The sequence below is a fragment of the Silurus aristotelis genome, assembly GCF_946808225.1.
Source record: "Silurus aristotelis genome assembly, chromosome: 19".
In the NCBI taxonomy this organism is placed as follows: Eukaryota; Metazoa; Chordata; class Actinopteri; order Siluriformes; family Siluridae; genus Silurus; species Silurus aristotelis.
In genome coordinates, this window is record NC_139592.1 from 12367755 (window position 1) to 12386454 (window position 18700).

General features: G+C 39.8%; 1 protein-coding gene across 2 annotated transcripts in view; it reads left to right on the forward strand.

Moving 5' to 3' along the window:
• Positions 1-1948: 1948 nt before the first annotated feature.
• Positions 1949-18700, forward strand: part of arhgap46b (Rho GTPase activating protein 46b) — a 73831-nt gene continuing 57079 nt past the window's right edge. The window contains exon 1 of one of the 2 annotated variants that reach the window (XM_083570123.1): positions 1949-2222. In XM_083570123.1, the coding sequence (XP_083426249.1) occupies positions 2209-2222 (14 nt within the window). In that variant the 5' untranslated portion in view covers positions 1949-2208. Of the gene's footprint in view, positions 2223-16159; positions 16336-18700 lie in introns of those variants that run through there. The other variant, XM_083570124.1, reaches the window with a different exon arrangement.

Below are 18700 nucleotides of genomic sequence, written 5' to 3' on the forward strand. Positions count from 1 at the left end.
GAACAGCTGGAGGACCAATTTGCAACTTATTAGGTCAATTGGCAATATGATTGGGTATAAAAAGATCCTCTCGGAGTGGCAGTGCCTCTCAGAAGTCAAGATGGGCAGAGGATCACCATGTCCCCCAATGCTGCAGCGAAAAATAGTGGAGCAATATCAGAAAGGAGTTTCTCAGAGAAAAATTGCAAATATTTTGACATTCAGAGAATCTCCTGCGTAAGGGTAAAGACCTTTTATTTTCCAACATTACAATGCCAGACCACATACTGCATCAATTACAACATGATGGCTGCGTAGAAGAAGGTTCCAGGTACTGAAATGACCGGCCTGCAGTCCAGATCTTTCACCCATAGAAAACATTTGGCGCATCATAAAGAGAAAGATGCGAGAAAGAAGACCTAAGACAGTTAAGCAACTAGAAGCCTGTATTAGACAAGAATGGGACAACATTCCTATTTCTATACTTGAGCAACTTGTCTCCTCAGTCCCCAGACATTTGCAGACTGTTATAAAAAGAAGAGGGGATGCCACACAGTGGTAAACATGGCCTTGTCCTAACTTTTTTAGGGTGTTGATGCCATGAAATTTAAAATCAACTTATTTTTTCCTTAAAATAATAAATTTTCTCAGTTTAAACATTTGATATGTCATCTATGTTGTATTCTGAATAAAATGTTGAAATTAGAAATTTCCACATCATTGCATTCTGTTTTTATTCACAATTTGTACAGTGTCCCAACTTTTTTGGAATTGGTTTTGTAGATATTAAATCATTGTGGGCTAATAGTAACATTAGAGTCTTTTCACATAAAACCGAGTTGATTAAGGAAGAGTCTTGTGACAAAAATAATAATAGGAACATTATAGCCATAATAAATCATAGTATTTTGGATACTTTAGTACATTTGAGAGCAAATACTTTTGTATTTTTATTTAAGTTTATGAAAGTTTAAAGGAAGCATTTTTACTGGAATCATATTTTGCATACTTTATCTCTACTTTATCTCAACTACATTGTTTGTGTACTTCATCCACTGCTGATTATTACTTATTATAAGTGCTCTATGTCCAGCTAGAATTGAAGCTAGTGTAATTAAAGTTAGTTTAAAAAAAGAAAACCAGCTAATGTATTCAGCTAATGTAATAAATTAATGTTTAAAAATTAGGTGAAAAATTACCTCAGCATATTTAGATGAAGTTAATGACATACATTTACATGTAAAGCATTTTTGCAGATGCCCTTATCCAGAGTGATGTACAAAAGTGCTTCGAATTTTCCAACACTGGCTCACTTGGGTTTTTTTTTATATATAAAGTCATAAAACATGGAACATTAAAGTCATAAAACAGGAAAAATTAAGTCATAAAACAGGGAAAATAAGTGTCAGGCAAATTAACCGGCAAAGTAAACAACTTGTTTAACTTTTAAAACATTTATTTACAATTGAAACTGCCAGGATGCCAAACTTAGCCCATTCTACTAATGTGTGGTGTACAGTCATGTTAGAGCAGATGTTAGATTGGGTGGATATTTAGAAGAGAAAAACTGATCTTTCAAGTCACGTCAAAAAGCTTTTATTGACATTTCAACCATATATAGCTGACACAGTACACAGCGAAATAAGACACCGTTCCTTCAGAACCCTGGTGTTACATTAAACAACATAAAGCTACATAACAAAAAAACACAGCGCCAAGGACTAGTAAGTGTCCTCGCCACATAAGCATCGTGTGCAACCTGGTGCAAAACACCAGGTTGCACACAGTTAATTAAAACAGTTAATTTTTTTGGAATCGTGTTGGGTTTTTCTAATACTCAAGAAAAAAATATATATTACTACTTCCAAACGAGTCAATTAAGGATGTTTTTTGAAATATTCCATCATGCTATTACACACATTAACCAGCAGATCTCGCCAATGAGCAGCGAAAGAGAAGTCGGAACTCCAGCCTGGAAGCGAAGCATGGATTCAGATCAGATGACAAACCGGTCCTGAGTTCCGTGCACTGAGGATCAGAGTGGGCGGGAGGGGAAACAGGAATCCCCCCTCTCTCACACACACACACACACACACACACACACACTCTCTGTTTCAGAGACTGGACACACTCAATGAGTCGGGAATCCTCAGAGTAGAAGCTGTGTATATCCGAGTGGAGAACTTACAGCACTTCTTTCATTTCGACTTCTCCATACAATGTGAGGAAATGGCCGAGCGAAGGTGAGAGCGTCGAAGCTTTTTCCTTTTCTAATGGTTAAAGTTAAGAGGTTGCAAGTCTTTTTTTGAGGTTTTCTTTTTAGTCTTTAGACTTCTCGTGTCCTTAAAACCGTGGCGCGTTTGTTTGTTTGTTTGTTTGTTTGTTTGTTTTGTTTCTCGGAGCGACTTTAGTTGTTTCGGCGTTGTTTGAAGGTTAGAAAAGCAACCAAGTTGTATTTGTTAAAAAAAAAAAAAAAAACCCAACATGTGATTTAACAGAGTTTTAAATCTAAATATATATTAGCTGTCTATATTTCATTCATTTTTTAACCTACCTGTTTATCATTTATGTTTATAATTATGTCTATTTATGTTTACACTATTCATTTCACCATTATACCTGGTGTAGAAACATGATTTCACGTGCTTATTGGTGATATCCGGTAAAAAAAAAAAATGTATATGTCACTACCAACATATCCTCTGTTTATAGACTGTCCAACTGTATTACTTTCTTTATTGTAGATTGTGTCCCTTTTTTATTATTATTATTATTATTATTAGTTATAAGCACTACATTGTAAACCTGCACCGAAACCTGTGTAATGCTCCTTTATCCAGTTCATCTCAGAGGGTCTGATCTCTCCAAACTTCTCCTTTCTAGCTTATTACTTATTTATTACAATGAATTATTATGTAACAAACAGTAAAACTAGCGCAAAAAGTCATACTATAGTTACGAGATCGACGTAAAGCAATGCAAACCAAAGTACACCGAGTGTGGGAGCGGAGAGTTTGTATAGTTTGTGTGCTCTGAATAAACAGAAGAGATGTAAAGAGTCCTCGGCGTGTGTAGACGGAATCCAGCTCGGGTCGGTGATTTAGGTGAGGGAAGGATTTATTTTTTTTTTGCCAGAAAACAAGATCAGACACGCTCTTTATACGTGTCCTATCCCTGCATGTCGTTGACCAGCTTTGTTGGGTCGCTTAAAAAAAAGTCCCCCAAGGCGCTTGACCTGCTGTGTATTCTGGAGCTGTGGCATGGGCGTGCTTATAATCCTGTTATAGACAATGTGTTGCTGAGTGGCCATGTATTTGCAACATAAGAATTTAGTACTAAACCCGGAGGAGAGAGAAATCAGTAGCCTGGACGTCTGCAACAGGCAGCTTTCATGTCCTGGCTTTTTATTCACAGTGGCCTGGTGGAGCAGAAGGTGAAAAGAGAGATTCAAAGTTTACTGTTTACAAAAGTGTAGTATTTGGGATTTGGCGCTGGATAAAAACGACTTTTGTGAAGGACCTGGACGAAGCATTTATTTCAAATCCCACCCCCCTGTTTCACTACACAGCAGATCTGGTGATGGGTGGGACATTTTTAATTATAGGTGTGCATTTTATTATTTAATTGTAATTTTTTTCATCATTTTATTAATCAGAGAGCAGTATCTTTACACGAATCAGGAGCAGACATTTATGAAAACAGTCTTGTAGTTTAACACATTGTATCTGGAGACAATGATGATGCCAGGCTCATTGTATATCTACTGAAAACTCTGAAAACTTTCAAAGACAGAACGCCAAATCAGCTGTCGAGCTTCATTGTTTTGCGTAGCTTATATTTTTTTTGCTGATAAACCGCTTAAAAAAAAAGTGTGTTATGACATGTCTATATGCAGTATACATGCTTGCTGATGAATGTGTACATCACGTGCCCAAATGAGGTACCAGCATTCCTGAAATTTCAGCAACGTAGAATATCAGAGGCCCTGTATAGCCATCGGTCCTGCCTTTAACACTCATTGTGTGCCACATGTGACGCCGAGCTCGTTGCGAACGATTCAGTGCTCTCGGATAATCGACCGCTCCATCACTTATGCCTCTTCTTCCAGGTGTCAATGAGCGTATATTTACCACGTTTCTATGATTTGTACTGATCTCCGTCCCTTTCTAACGTGTAAAATATTCATTATGCCATATGGAGGAGTTTAAGAGCAGATGATAGAATGTGTTTCTGCTGATTTTGTTACTCCATGGCCAGAAGTAATGACTCAAAACTTCATACATAACCTTGTGGATTTATTAGCTGGAAACAAAATAAAACGTATCTACGTTTAGATGTGAGCTACATTTTCAGGAGTCTTTTTTGTCGTGTAAATGTGAAGAGAAAGGAATAAATAGAGGACAGTGAGAGAGCGACAGATTATGGCTGTAATAATGGCGTTGTTGCTGATGGTTTATTCCGTACTTTATTTTGATTCCTCACACCATCATCCAACTTGTTGTTTCGCGTCGACGATGTTGCCTGTTGAGCATCCATTTTATCTATACAATCCATGTAAACAATAATGCTAAGTTTCAGGAGCACGTCTTTCAGTACTGAGAACAGATGGATCTTTCCCAGGCTGTAGGCTACGTCTCACCCCTCAATCGCCTGTTTAAGACCGACTAAGACTCGAGCGCTCTACGTACTTTGTACTTTGTAGTGGCTTGGAAAATGGATTTTGGTTCCTTGGCTTGTGGTCAGGACTTAATTACTAGTTTCCTTTTCTGGAGCTTCTCAGACAAAATTACAAATTGCCTTGACTCTGCTGAGAAAGAAAAAAAAAAGAGGAAAACCGCAAAACAAACATTTTGTTTGCCAGCATGTCGTTCCTAATAAAACTCGAGTATTGAGAGGCACAGGTGGGCCGAGTAGAAGATCTGGTGAAGATTATTGGTTTCGGTTGGATCAGGTGCAGCTCAGCCTTGTACATACCTGCGCAAACATTTTACAGGCTGTTACAATTGAGAATTGCGAAGAAACGTCCTTCATGTAGCATTCTCAAGGTTATCAGAACAAACCAATTTGGCCACTTTTTATTCGTTAAACCGGCATAAAACAAACCTGCACGCGTGTCACACAGATGAGTTCAAGACGGCAGAACACGGATCACGTACGTCACCTTTGTTTTCATGCTAATACAATCGATTCCATCCGAAAACAATGCACACGATCATGGCATTGTGTATTATCGCCGATTTCTTGTGAAGACAGTAATATGACACAGAGCTGTAGAAAGGGTCAAAAAACAAAACAGACGTATTATTTGGATGAACAGGTCATGAAGAGGCTCAGTAATGTGTGCTACTCTGATACCCATTCAGATCAGCTCGCCTCTTTAGACATAACTTCCAGCCGACAATACAAAATCCAATTGCTTTGAAAGTAAAGGGTTAAACGTACAGATATCAGGTAACACTGAGATCGATGGATACACAGCACATTTCCACCTCAGCATATCGTCTTGCTGTAAGACACTATATATAAAATATAAAGATATCCTCCAGTCTATTGCGCAAAATCAGTTCGACGCCTGTGCTGCTCCGTAGTAGAGCCTTTAATCTGTTGCAGGCAATTAAAGCGTCTTTGGACTCTGCACAACATTGTTTTATATCATAAATGCTTATTACTCATATTAAAAAGCGTTATGCATGTGGCCAAGAGGTGCTTATTGTGTTTGATTAGTCACATGCAGATAAAACGCCGATGGACAGAGGAAATCAGTGTCAACTAACCCAGTGTCCTTCATGCTGCTGAACTAGAACACCGAGATGTCCACTGTGTGCTTCAGACTCACTGTTAAATTTAGGCCTGTGATTACTGGCTGGAAAAAAGTGTCTCGTGTGTGTGGGGTGGGTGGTGAAAATAGCTTAATGTAGGCAAAATAAGTTCCTCTATATGCGGATGGGGAAGGACATCACACTTCCCTTTATATTTATAGTGTTACAGCAGTGAAGATTCGAGTTTGGATCCACACATGCACACGTTCACACACACATCGGCCTCAATGTCCTGCCTTTTCCTGTCTGTCCACTCTGAAATGCTCTAGATTGTTCCACTCTATGGAAAGGTGTGTCTCTTTTATCCGCATATGCCTGGAGGCCATCTCTCTCTCTCTCTCTCTCTCTCTCTCTCTCTCTCTCTCTCTCTCTCTCTCTCTCTCTCTCTCTCTCTCTCTCTCTCTCTCTGTCTTTCTCTTCTGTATATCAGCAACCTGAGCAAACACTGATAGATGACAATGAATTTTATTGCTGCACTGTTTAATTTGGTGTGGTGGCCTTTTAAATGGCGTTTTGTTTGATCTTTTTTTCATAGGTTTAAAGTTGCTACTTGACTTTTTCGTTTTCAGAACGCTCTCCGTCTACAATGCTATTTTTTTCCCCGTCTGAAAACACTGATATCACTATGTCCCCTGGTCTTTAATCCCACCCTCCCCCCCCCAAAAAAACCTGTGACCTGCAGCATTTCCATAAGCTGTTTATGCATTTCCCATCTGTCAGAATCAATGCAACCGCAAATGAACATTTCTTTGAAAAGAGCAATCTGAAGGTTGTACAAAGTGACATGAATTCAACAGCATCGCTCAATAAATTGCTCGTTTCTAGTTGGGGGGTGGGGGGGGGGCGTCACGTGACAGGGTCACATGACTGCTCATCGCTTTTTTTAGTCCACACTACCACATGAAAACAGCATTTTCAAAAATCGCTGGTGGACAGAAAAGGCGTCTTAGTGTGGCCCAGAGGCCAAAACGTGGTAAAGAAGATGCATTTTTTTGGATTAACGTGCGCGCGCACACACACACACACACACACACACACATACACACTCACACACACACACTGGCGATGAGAGCTGCTGCATGTAGGCTCGAGCTGAAAAGCTCCATTGTGGCCTCGGGTGCAGCTGAAGCTTTTGTTCACATGCAAATCACTCGCAGGACGTTCACATGCATTTGCAAGCCATGCCTCAGAATTTGGGCTGCATATTGCAGGTCACGAAAAGTGGTGTTCTTTACACGCTCTCAGCAACAGCTGCTTGTGTGTGTGTGTGAGACCATGCTTATGGGTCTGACCGTGTCACTGACTACGGTGATGAATAACCGAGGAACTCTGTGCACTGAAACATTCCTCTGTTTGGATTGATGACTTGCACTCATGACACGACCCTCATCTGGGTCACGCACTTCTTCATCATCTTTACTTTCAAGCAACAAGAATCAGAGTTCTATATCTTTTCTCTCCGAGTCACTCTTTTTAACCTCGAGTTCACGTCGATGGATTGTGACACGTGATCTACGCGCCGGGAGGTGACGTTATGTTGGATTCACACTTCTGCGTCTGTTAGTGATGTGAAGACTGCAACTATGACACATTTTACTACTCATACACACTGTACATGTGTGGGCTGGAGCTGGACCAGGAGATTTACACCACAGAGGAGCTAAATCTGGCAAAAAACAGTGGGAGGGTGAACAAAGCCAAATGTGTTGTTGTATATTCTGGTTCCTCATGTGGGCGTGATGAATATCTTTATTATAAATATAAATATTGCCATATAGAAAATAGTAGCATGTGGGCATCATGAAGTAGGTTAATCCAATGTCTGAAGTGTGCTATATCAGTTCGAAGTAGACAGGGTTTATTATCACATACTATATACAAGTACAGTCAACCCCTGATAATCCTCAATTCGGAACTCGGAAAATTTGCGGGTTCTTATTTGGAACCCATTTAACAGCAAATTGCAGATTATTTTAAAATTAGCGGAAATCCGCAGCGAGGCCGAATGTCCAGAAACGTTCAACTGTGTTTTCACTAACAACTTTTATAAAGAATTTGCAAACACATTATTGTATTAAAGTGACATAATGTCTAGATGAATTCACTAAGGTACCATAGGGGCTGCAGGGGTGCGTCCAAACTTCACAGATTTTCGGAACTTCCGGGGACCACGGTACAGTAGAGCAATTGTTGTGTTCTACAGAACTCTACAGAAATGTGCTCACTGTGACTATACTGTAGTTAGAACATCCTGGTGTCATCCTGGGTTACTAATTTCTCTTTTTTTTTTTTATACTGAGCTTTTATGGAAATGGACACAAAAAGACTCATCACATATTTGGAGAAATATCAGATGAATAAAAACTAAGAGGCACCACTTCTTTCACTCAGTAACTGCTTTATATGATCAGGGTAATGGTGGATTCATCCTGGATCAGGGCATGAAATTGGAATACACCCTGTATGGGATGGCAGGCGCTCACAGGGTTAATAGTTTTGGGTCTTAAAACTTTTTGGCTGAGCCACATTAAAAGCAGTCAGAATATTTTCTCAGAAAATGCTTAAATGGGACTAGGTCTAAGACGATCCTCGAGTAATTTAAATACAAAAATGCATCGAAGCAAATTATTTGTGAAAATTATGTCCAATGAAATACCCACGGAGCACCCGGACCGGTATTACTGACGCACCACCCGCTAAACTCTGGACCGATCATGACAGGTAAACACTACAGAGAGAAAAATGTCAGAATTGCGAGAATTAAGAAAACCAAAGAAAACGACAAAGTTTCCAAAGATTGGGATTATTTTAAACGTTGAAAAAACGTACAGAAAACACAGTAAAAATGAAAACGTTAAAAAATTATTCCGAAAAAAGGAAACAAACGACTTGTGTTATTTTCTCTTGTATATTCAGTATTGCGCTTTAATGAAAAAAAAGTCATTCTTATCTGATTAATCGATGGAATGCTCGATTACTAAAATAATCGATAGCCACAGCCCTAGTGACCACATCACAATCATGTTTTTAATCAAACCATCACACTACAGCCGTCATTCCATTCCAATCCAAAGAAGTTTTGTTGCTCAGCAAGCAAAATGTTAAAAGATTACATTTCATAGTGGAAGAATGATTAATTGGCACTTATTATTAATGAATGAAGTTATGAATTAAACACTGGATCTTATCGCATTGTTATCGCCATTAATTTTGCGTCAATCGTACAAACGCCTTTGACAAATTCGCCGCGAGGCACGCACTTTGAGCTTCGTCCGCTTATAAATGTTTACTGTTGTATTGTCGTTCCACTGAGAGAAAAAGATCTCAATTTGTTCAGAAAAGATCACAACAAGCCTCTTCAGGCTCTTTAGTGTCACAGAGTATTCGTGCCTCCCAGATACTCTGTACTCTGTGGCGTAGCCTAAAGCGGCCGTCGTTAGATCATTAGAGGCGCAGTAGGGGCACGTCTGCGGCTGTCTGAAACAAACTGCCTTAAAACAAGAGCGAGCCCTCGAGCTCCAACTCCATTCTTCAATCTTTAACTCCCAGGCTGCCTCCCTCTCTCTCCGATCAGAGGTGGGCTGCTCACTCGCTTTTACGCTCTTTTAATGAACTGATCCTAAAGCGTAACAGCAGTCCTCATTATTAGTGGCTTTCAAAAATATACTCCAGAACTTTTATTCAGAAGCGCTTCTGTACGTCCGCATCTTGTTCAGACTTGGGGTTAAGAAGGCGGGCAGATGTGCAATTCATTAAGGTAATTAAGGTGTTACATTGGGTTTCATCTTTCTGCGCAAAAGGGCAGGGCAGCTGCACCAGTTTGTTTTCGCTGGAAACGGACTGGTGTAAAAAGGATTGACTGTTTCGATGCTTGTTTTTCCAGTCTCGGTGGAACACCAGGTGAAGTCTCAGGTTCACTGTTGGCGGGACGATGACATTTGCGATTTTTTTTTCTCTGGATTTTTTATTCATTTTTATTTGTATAGGGCTTTATACAATTTAGACAATATATTGACAACATAACAGTATTTCATCCATCACGTGATCCGTGCTATGCTGAAACGAGACGCTGAACCAGGGCATACTTATAGTACGGAGCAACAAAATGATCCTTATTAATGTCTCACTAAACCACACTTTACTGGTTCATTTTCTTTTCCCACACATCATCACAGTGATTTCGCTTTATCTTATACTCAGAGATAGGCCGAGGCAGTGGTCTAAAATAAAAAATATAAAGAATTAAACATTTGAAAGCGGTTTCAAAATAAAAAAATGTAGATTTTTCAACGTGGAAACAAACAACGGAAACATTGAAAACAAGAAACGAGACCACTGTACAAAGACAACATACGCTGGACAATGGCATAATGTAATTTCAGATCACAGAGGCTGTAAACAATTTTCCAATGACTGTTCTATTGAAAAGAAAATTGTTCAACAGGCGATTTTTTTCCACCTAACAATGTACCTCAGATAAACGAATGTCGCCCTGATAAACGAATAATTGAAAGAATCAATAGTAGATAGTTTATACACAGTATAATATTATTAATAAAAAACTAATAGGAGCCGCCTGGAAGTGTTTACTTCTGGAACGCTGATTAATGTGATGGGAGCTCAGGATTTAGTTAAACAAACATAACACATGCAGCGCTGTATTTACAATGTTGGAAGGCAATTAAACAACGCGTTGTGCTTTTTCCCAGCTGTAAATCAGTACACGCAAGTCTACAGTGTTAGGACTTCGGAATCAGTTTTGATGACAGTTCCATTGCTGTCATCAGCGGCATTAGTATCAGTGTTTCCGCATAGGAAAAAAAACAAACTGGTTGTTTGGTCAGAGATCGCACGTGTTAACAGTACCTCGTGGTAGCACTATCGCAGCAGAGAAGAGCAGCCGGTTTTTATTATTTTCCTTTCGCTTTATATGTTCCAGTAAGCCAGATTCCAGCCTGCAGTCAACACTCCTGCTTTACGCTCAGGATGTCGACCACATGTTCCTTTCCTTTCTTCTGAACATCTGAGAAGCCAGAGACTGCATAGAGACCACACCATAAATACTGTGTGTGTATGTGTGTGTGTGTGTGTGTGTGTGTGTGTGTGTGTGTGTGTGTGTGTACATATATATATGTATATATATATATATATATATATATATATATATATATATATATATATATATATATATATATATATATATATATGTATGGTTTAAGAATGAAGCAGTGAGTGATACAGCCTCATAAACCCAGAAACAGTCATTAATCCTTCACCTTTGATCCTTTTTCTTTCGCTCTTGTATAAAATTCTTGCTTTTGCTTTCTTTCACCATCAGTTCATTTGCCATTTTAGTGCTCTCTAATACAAAGAGATGTCATGAGAGCAAGTGATAGTGAGCATCCTCTTTCTGCAACACAGACACAGCCATGAGTAAAGACTCCACACATAAAACATGGGTCTCCCCAATCAAATGGAAAAAAAAGTATGTCAGTATACTTTATTTGAAGACTAATCATTGTCTGTGTACATAGATTCAGACCCGAGGCTGGCTGGCTGGCTGGCTACCCACAGAGAACAGAGAAAAGATTATGTCATGTCAAAAATGTTGTCATTAGCTGTGATTTTACAGTTTTCGAAAAGCTTTCTATCAGGGTTCTTCCATAAGGATTGTACCAAATAGTTTCCTTTTTTTATGGGAAACTTGTTGAATAAATAATAATAACTGAGTAATTATTTTCCCTTCAACGTGGTTTTTAAACATTTAAGCTTTCCTGGCTTGGTTTACTTCGTACCCCCTCAGAGTGTAGGTTTGAATTAGATTTTGAATAAAATGTTGAGTCTAAACTAAGTCGAGGTCAAAAGAATTGCAGACATGTTTTCTCAGCAGCACACCACCATGTTGTTCTCGTGGCCAGTTCCATATCAGTTTTGTTAAGTCTGTTCCCTCATCATCAAATTCTAAAAACAGTAATACATCCAAATCTTACTTTTCGACCGTGTGTTTACTATAGTGGAGTTCATGAACCCTAGAAGAGTAAAAAAGTATGATATTACGCATTAGAAAATGAAGTAAACGTTTCCCAAAATGTATCTTAATTACTAAATTATGCATAGCAACGGAGTAAAATACTTTGTTATCGTCTACCACTGCAAGTCACATTGAAGTTTGAATGTGTGCGGAATTAAACATGTTAAACATGATGGACATTACACCACTGTGAAGGTACAATTTGTGCACCTGTAGTTAAAACCCTAGCGTACCCTATAAATATTCTCATTGTGCTATTAATACTGATAATTTCACAGGGCAGTAATAAATCTACCCTCTTGTAGCTCAAGGTTAACATGCTCCCCCATGTTTTTTAATTGACATCAGCGGCCGTGTCGGCTGCTCTTAAGCGAATTACCGTACGCATAAACCGTGCATCCCTAGCATCCTTAGTAACCTTAGCATTAACAACTCAACTTTTACAAATTTACTCAGCAAATGACTGTAACTCATGCAGTCATGCTCCATGGACCCTGGAGTGGTTCTTTTGTTTCACCAGGCATTTGTTGGCATTTAAAGAGTCCCCAGTGGAGTCTGCTGCCTTGACCAGGAACCATGCGTTTTTTGCGACGTGTATGTGGGGACGGATTTAGCCAGCGCACCAGGCACCTGATATCTACTGACCAGGCTTTATCCTTCCTGCTTTCCGTGTGTATAGAGACTTTTTTAAAGATTGGGGTGATTAAGGGCATTTGTCTGCCACTATATTCCGCAAGCCTGTGAGTATTTCTGTAACAAACTTCCTCCACCCCAAAGCACTGTCATTCAGTGTCTGCTCATTTAACATGCATCATTGAAAACATCAGATCATTCTCAAAGCACACACTGTGATATGTGCCTTTTTTCTTTAGAGGCATGGTTTAATAGCCCCACGTGGATACCCTGAAGCCCTACACTCCCAAAAAAACATTTTATGTAGAAAGCTTCCTCTTGCTTCAGGGCATAAACTCATCTGGATCCTGCTGCTATAAACATAAAGACTTGTCTCGTCTCACACTGAAAATCCTCTCAACACATTCAGTACTGTTTACTTTACTCCTCCACACCTGGTCACACTAATGATATATATATATATATATATATATATATATATACATAATCCAACGATCCTTTGTCAGAGTTGGGTGTCTTTTCAGGGGCCACTTCCCCTTAATGCTTCTCTCTCAGTGAGTTTTTTCCCTTTTCAATGTGATTTTGCCCATTAGGGATTTTAATCTGATCGCACCAACCCGCTACGTCGGAGTCACTTCTTAAATGTTGATGTAGCAGGAAAAACAGTAACATACTGTAGAAACATATAACAGTAACATAGTAGTAGCTGCATCACAACTGATTTGAAAAAGTCCATCTTCTTCCATATTGTGATGCCCAATAAGGCTTAGTAATCATTTAAACAAAATGTATGTCAGTGCACATCTTTTTTTAATTCTCCTGATTAAATGGGTGTGTGGAAAAGTGGCTGATTTTGTGTTTTGAATGCTTTATACTGAAAGTCACGCAAGAGACAAATCTCAAAACAATCCCGAAACAAACCGAGCAGAACGTGCTTATGAAGTGGAAACCTTCACCCCATGGTATTAACCTTTAACCTGTAGAACAAGACTCTGCAGATCATTTCCTGTGAGAAACCCAAACAGCCTTTAATGTCAAAAAAGTGCGCATGACAATCCCGGCCATTGTGCATAATCAGGTGAGCAGCTAGCACAGATGCTAACCCCAGCATGTCTTTAATTGTAGATGGTAGATTAACCTTGCCTTGCTTCTAATCGCAGGGTTAATAGCTTACCCCTGTTAAATCTCCTGGAAACACAGTGTTTAATATGTTGCCTAAAAAAGGAAGTTGCAGTAGATGAATCCGCCGAGCATGCCATCGTGGTTTCTCCAAAGATTCGCCATATTCAGCGATAAATATGCACATGTACACTTTATACATACATGCAGGATGTTTTAAGTGGCTTGTCAATACAAAGCCCGCAACAGTCATGTGTTTTCGAATGATTGCACAACTTTAAATAAGTTTGAAGCAATATCCTACCTAAGGCTCTTTAAGCTCTTCGTTTGAATGCCATAAGCTGTTTTGTTTGTGGTATTATGTGTCTTTTGGCAGTACATTGCCATGAAACTCAGTAAACCAGTTTGTTAGCAAGGATGTGTAACCTGTTTATTGTCTTTAGCCGAAACACTCAATGCTGACACCGGTGGTTTGTTTCTTAAAGCAGCGTTCACGTAAATGACACTTCTGATTTATGTTTGCTCGCAATGGCAGCGCTATTCAGAGCCAGTGGAGCCAGTACGAGGCCATTCATGCAGTTCGTGTGTGTGTGTGTGTGTGTGTGTGTGTGTGTTTGAAAATTGTGTGCATTCCTCAGGCAAAATGGACAATGCTGATAGGATTATTTTCATATCAGGGTCCAGGAGACAAGCCGTACATTGTGCACGAGCTTACTGTCCATCACTTTCAAACACACACACACACACACACACACACACACACACACACACACACACACACACACACACACACACACACACACACAGCACAGAGAGAGTTATTAGTATTAGTGTTAGCAAACTAGTTTTTGTATTAGTGGTGTTGTTAATGTTAGTAGTATTAGCTATGTTTGGAGTGTCAATATTAGTCAAGTCACTCGTATTTGTATTGTCAGTAGTGTAGATTGCATTAAGGGCTTTTACTATTCCTTCTGTTGACTTCCATTCACACACAATGCACAAAACGCAAGCCCGATGCAAAGTAGTTTCAGATTTCGTTTCATCGAAGTACGGTGAACAGCGACCTCCGAATTTGTATCACACAAACACGTAAAAGAAGATCGACACATCAAGGCATGACCTTTTTCAGAAAATCGAACATGGAGAAACCGTTGGTCCTTGGGGTTTTCTACAGCATTGCTTTAAAAGAAAATCTGAAATCAAATCAATCAAATAGAAGCTGTGCATATTAGGACAAGGTGCTTTATGCTTGTCAAATGTACATTACAGCACAGTGAAATTCTTTCTTCGTATGTACCAGCAATGTTTAGGAAGCTTTGGTCAGAGCACAGAGACAGACATAATACAGTGTCCCTAGAGCACAGAGGGTTAAGGGCCTCGCTCAAGGACACAAGAGTGTCAGCTTGGCAGTACTGGGGGTTGAACCCCCAACTTTCCAACCAGAGCCTTAACTGCTGAGCTACCATTTTCCAAGAACAGAGGGTTTATTTAATTACATTTGCATGTGGTGTCACATTGAGTTGAAGAAATTCCACATGCTAAAAGTGTAGTGGGATCAGCGCTTCAGCAGTGCAAGTTTTGTTATGCTGTGCTGAGTTAGTAATGTTAGTAGGATTTGCATTGTTACACGGCCTGCTTTACATGAATCCGAAATAAAATGGGCTTATTGGAATTAGTCTGTGCACTACATAGCTTTTACAGAAAGAGGCTTAAATACATCTCACCAGCTGAAGACACTCAAATGTGAATTTCTACAAAAAAAAAAAACAATGTAGCTGAATATCACTGACAGGAAAGACATGGTAGTGTTCCCTCACAATACACACGCATACAGTTCGAGCATACACTTAACCAGGCAACAACACAAATGTTTACGTCTTCAGAGGTTCCCTTTCATGTGAACCTACAGTCATTAGGAAAGAAACGACAATAAAAAAAAGGGGGGGGAGAAGAATATATTTAGTTTCACCGCTGTCCCTCATCCTGTGCCAGTTTTGTTTCCCACATCATGTGCAAATCCCATCACTTTGTTGGTGTGTGTGTGTGAGACCAGGGATCGTGAAACTGAGAGCAGAGCTCCTGAGGGTTTTCTGCTAGATCGTTTAGCAGTACATGGCAGATTGCTGCGCTCTAAAGCTCGTCTTTTTGCTAAAAAAAAAAAAAACCTACACGAGACAACTTGTGTATAGAGCAAACACAGCGTAGAGTCTTTCTGTCCAATCCATACACATACACTGCGGGAGTGTACAGTAAGTGTGCTATCAGCAGGAACATAGCAACAGCGCACTGTTTTCATCAAAATATTGTAACTAATAGCTGAACGTGCAATGCAACGATACTGGGGCAAACTGTGTGAGAGAGAGAGAGAGAGAGAGAGAGAGAGAGAGAGAGAGAGAGAGAGAGAGAGAGAGAGAGAGAGAATCACATAAAAGTCAGAAGGAAACAGGGCTTAGATGTACAATGTTAGTCCTTAACTATGTAACTTGTTCCTGAAGCTCACCACCAACTCACAATAAGCTCCGCCCACACCTCTGTTACTTGAACAATATAAATATGCAGAGACAGTTGAGAGCGTGAATAAAACAGGATGTGTTTATTTGTTCCGGTTCCACATGCTGTGTGAACAAAATTGATCGATTAAAAGGGATTTGTGTAGTTTTTCTTCTTCTTTTTTTTCCAAACCCGAGTAAGAAAAGAACCGACTTGAGCCGAACTGACGATGACGTAGATCTTCTTCAAATAAAAGCAAGACAGGTGATCATTAATCGACTTTCTCTTTGCTAAAGATAAAGTGTGTATGTGTTTGAGGTTCTGCTAATGTTCTACAACCTGTTCGTGGAGGTAAATCACCTTTAGTCTAGACTACGAGTCGCCTCGCGTTGCTATGGAGTGTTTTTGACCTCGGGTGAGACTTGCGTTAAATAAAGCATGCGGCAGCTCTAAGTGCCAGGTCTGACTCTGAAAACACTACCACTGACAAACAGCAGCGTAGGCACACTGTCTTCTACAATAACCCAGCATTATTAACTTCTTCATTTCTACATACTGTACTGTAACTGTACACTCACTGCCACACTGCAGTGGTTTTTTCTGATTTGTAGATTATTATTTTTTTTTGTTTCTTCTGGTTTTTCCACTTACTCCAGTGTTATTCCGGGGGCCCTTTTTAAACTTTTTGGAATTAAAACAGAGCAGCACACAAGACGCTCGTAATCCTGCAGCCAGGAGTCACTAAACACTTTGGCAGATTCAGAGTTGGCGCTAAATCAGCTCGTGTTCTTTTTCTTTTCCCTTCATTGCTCGCTGTGTCTCGTTCGACCCCTGCACAAGGCCATGGCATCATAATTACCAAGACAAATGGGCTCATTTAAAGATAATAACTTTTTCACATGATGCATTGCGCTTTAGCATTTGCGACAGTGGAGAAAATTAGGGATAACAAAACATCTCTCTCTTTCTCTCTCTCTCTCACCACCCACACACACACACACACACAGACACCCCAACATTTCTCTGTCACACTTTAACCACTGCGATGACCCTGATGCTCCCCCATGACGCCATCCTTACAAAAGGACCCTTGAGTACTCTGTCTATACTTAGACAGTGTTCCAGTTATCTAGGTCTTAGTAGGTAATATTTAGCTCCTGCAGTTTGAGTGTCTCAGTGTCTAGGGTTTGATCGTTAAAAATAATAATGACAAAGGTTTGTGAACACCTAATCATAAGGTTCATATTTGCTGTTTAAAAAATCCCATCCCACATGTATTTCCCATATAAGATTTTGGAGTGCGATTGTGAAGATTTGCGCTCATTCATCTACAGGGTTGTTAGTAAAAGTCAGGCACTGATTTAGGGTTAGGAGGCCTGAGGTTCAATAGAGCTCTATAGCAGGCCACTCAAGATCACACTCAAAAAGATGTTGGATTTCTAATCAGAAGGTCGTCAGTTCAAATGCCAGCACCACCAAACTGCCACTGATGGGCACTCGAGTAATGTCCTTAACTGATAATAATTGTAACGGTTTTGGAAAAAAGCAAATGCCAGGCTGAAAAAAACGAATGATGCTGAAATTTGGTGGAAATTTAGTGAATGATAGATCAGAGCAATTTCATTCAACCCTTTTGTGTAGTTCGTTGAATAGCTCAATCATTAGCTAAAATCTTTGGTCTATCTCTGTGTGTTTATTAAATAGAGGGGTACAGAGTATGCTTTTTGAGACACAGCCGTAAATTCTTTTTGAGTATTGCGGTATTGATTTGGTACACAGCACAACCCATGTGATGAAAGGTTCTTGCAGAATTCGATTGCACTCAATCAGTCTGTTAGCTACTTAGCTACATATGACACACACTCGCACACTACACTTCAGCGGTCAATTTTACTGCGATCTGACGCAGTGTTCCGCAGTCAGTTTCTCGGTTTTAATGCCACAGTGACCGACGTGTTCCAGTCAATCCTGGCACATGAGGAAAAAAATCCCATGGCATGTAAGGGGAGCAGCTTGGCAGGAGTGACTGCTACACAGCCTTTTAAAGCTCACTATACTTTATACTTTATCGGTCACAAAACTCACAGTTCGGATCACTTTACGATTTTTGAGTCACGGACCGGTTCATTTATTCGGATCAGCAAAAAAAAAGGGGAGGAGATAAATAGAATTTGTGTTCCATTTATTACAATAAAAGCAAGGAAATGCTCCCATACACTCAGGGAAAAAACTGCAATCGTAATAATAATAAGATTAATAATCTGCAAGTAAGAAAAAAATAAGCGATCGATCCGCGGTTCACGTGCGTACCGAACCGTCGGCACTGCGATCCGTCGTGCCCCTACTATACATCCACTATACATGTACACCCCCTCTTTCCTTCCCATGAGCAATGTTTCCAGGTAAATTGATTCCCTATGCAAAGGTCAAAGGATACGACAGATGCACGGTTAATGTTAACAACAGGTGTGCTTCCTCTCATTTTCATCGCCATGAACATAGACATGAGGGGGGAAAAGCCAGCAAGGGGATCGTGTTTATTCTCGTCCGTTACATAAGAGTGTGTGTTCATGTGGGTTTTATATCTGAGCCCAATAAGATATTAAATGCAATGTGTTTTAGGGTTGAA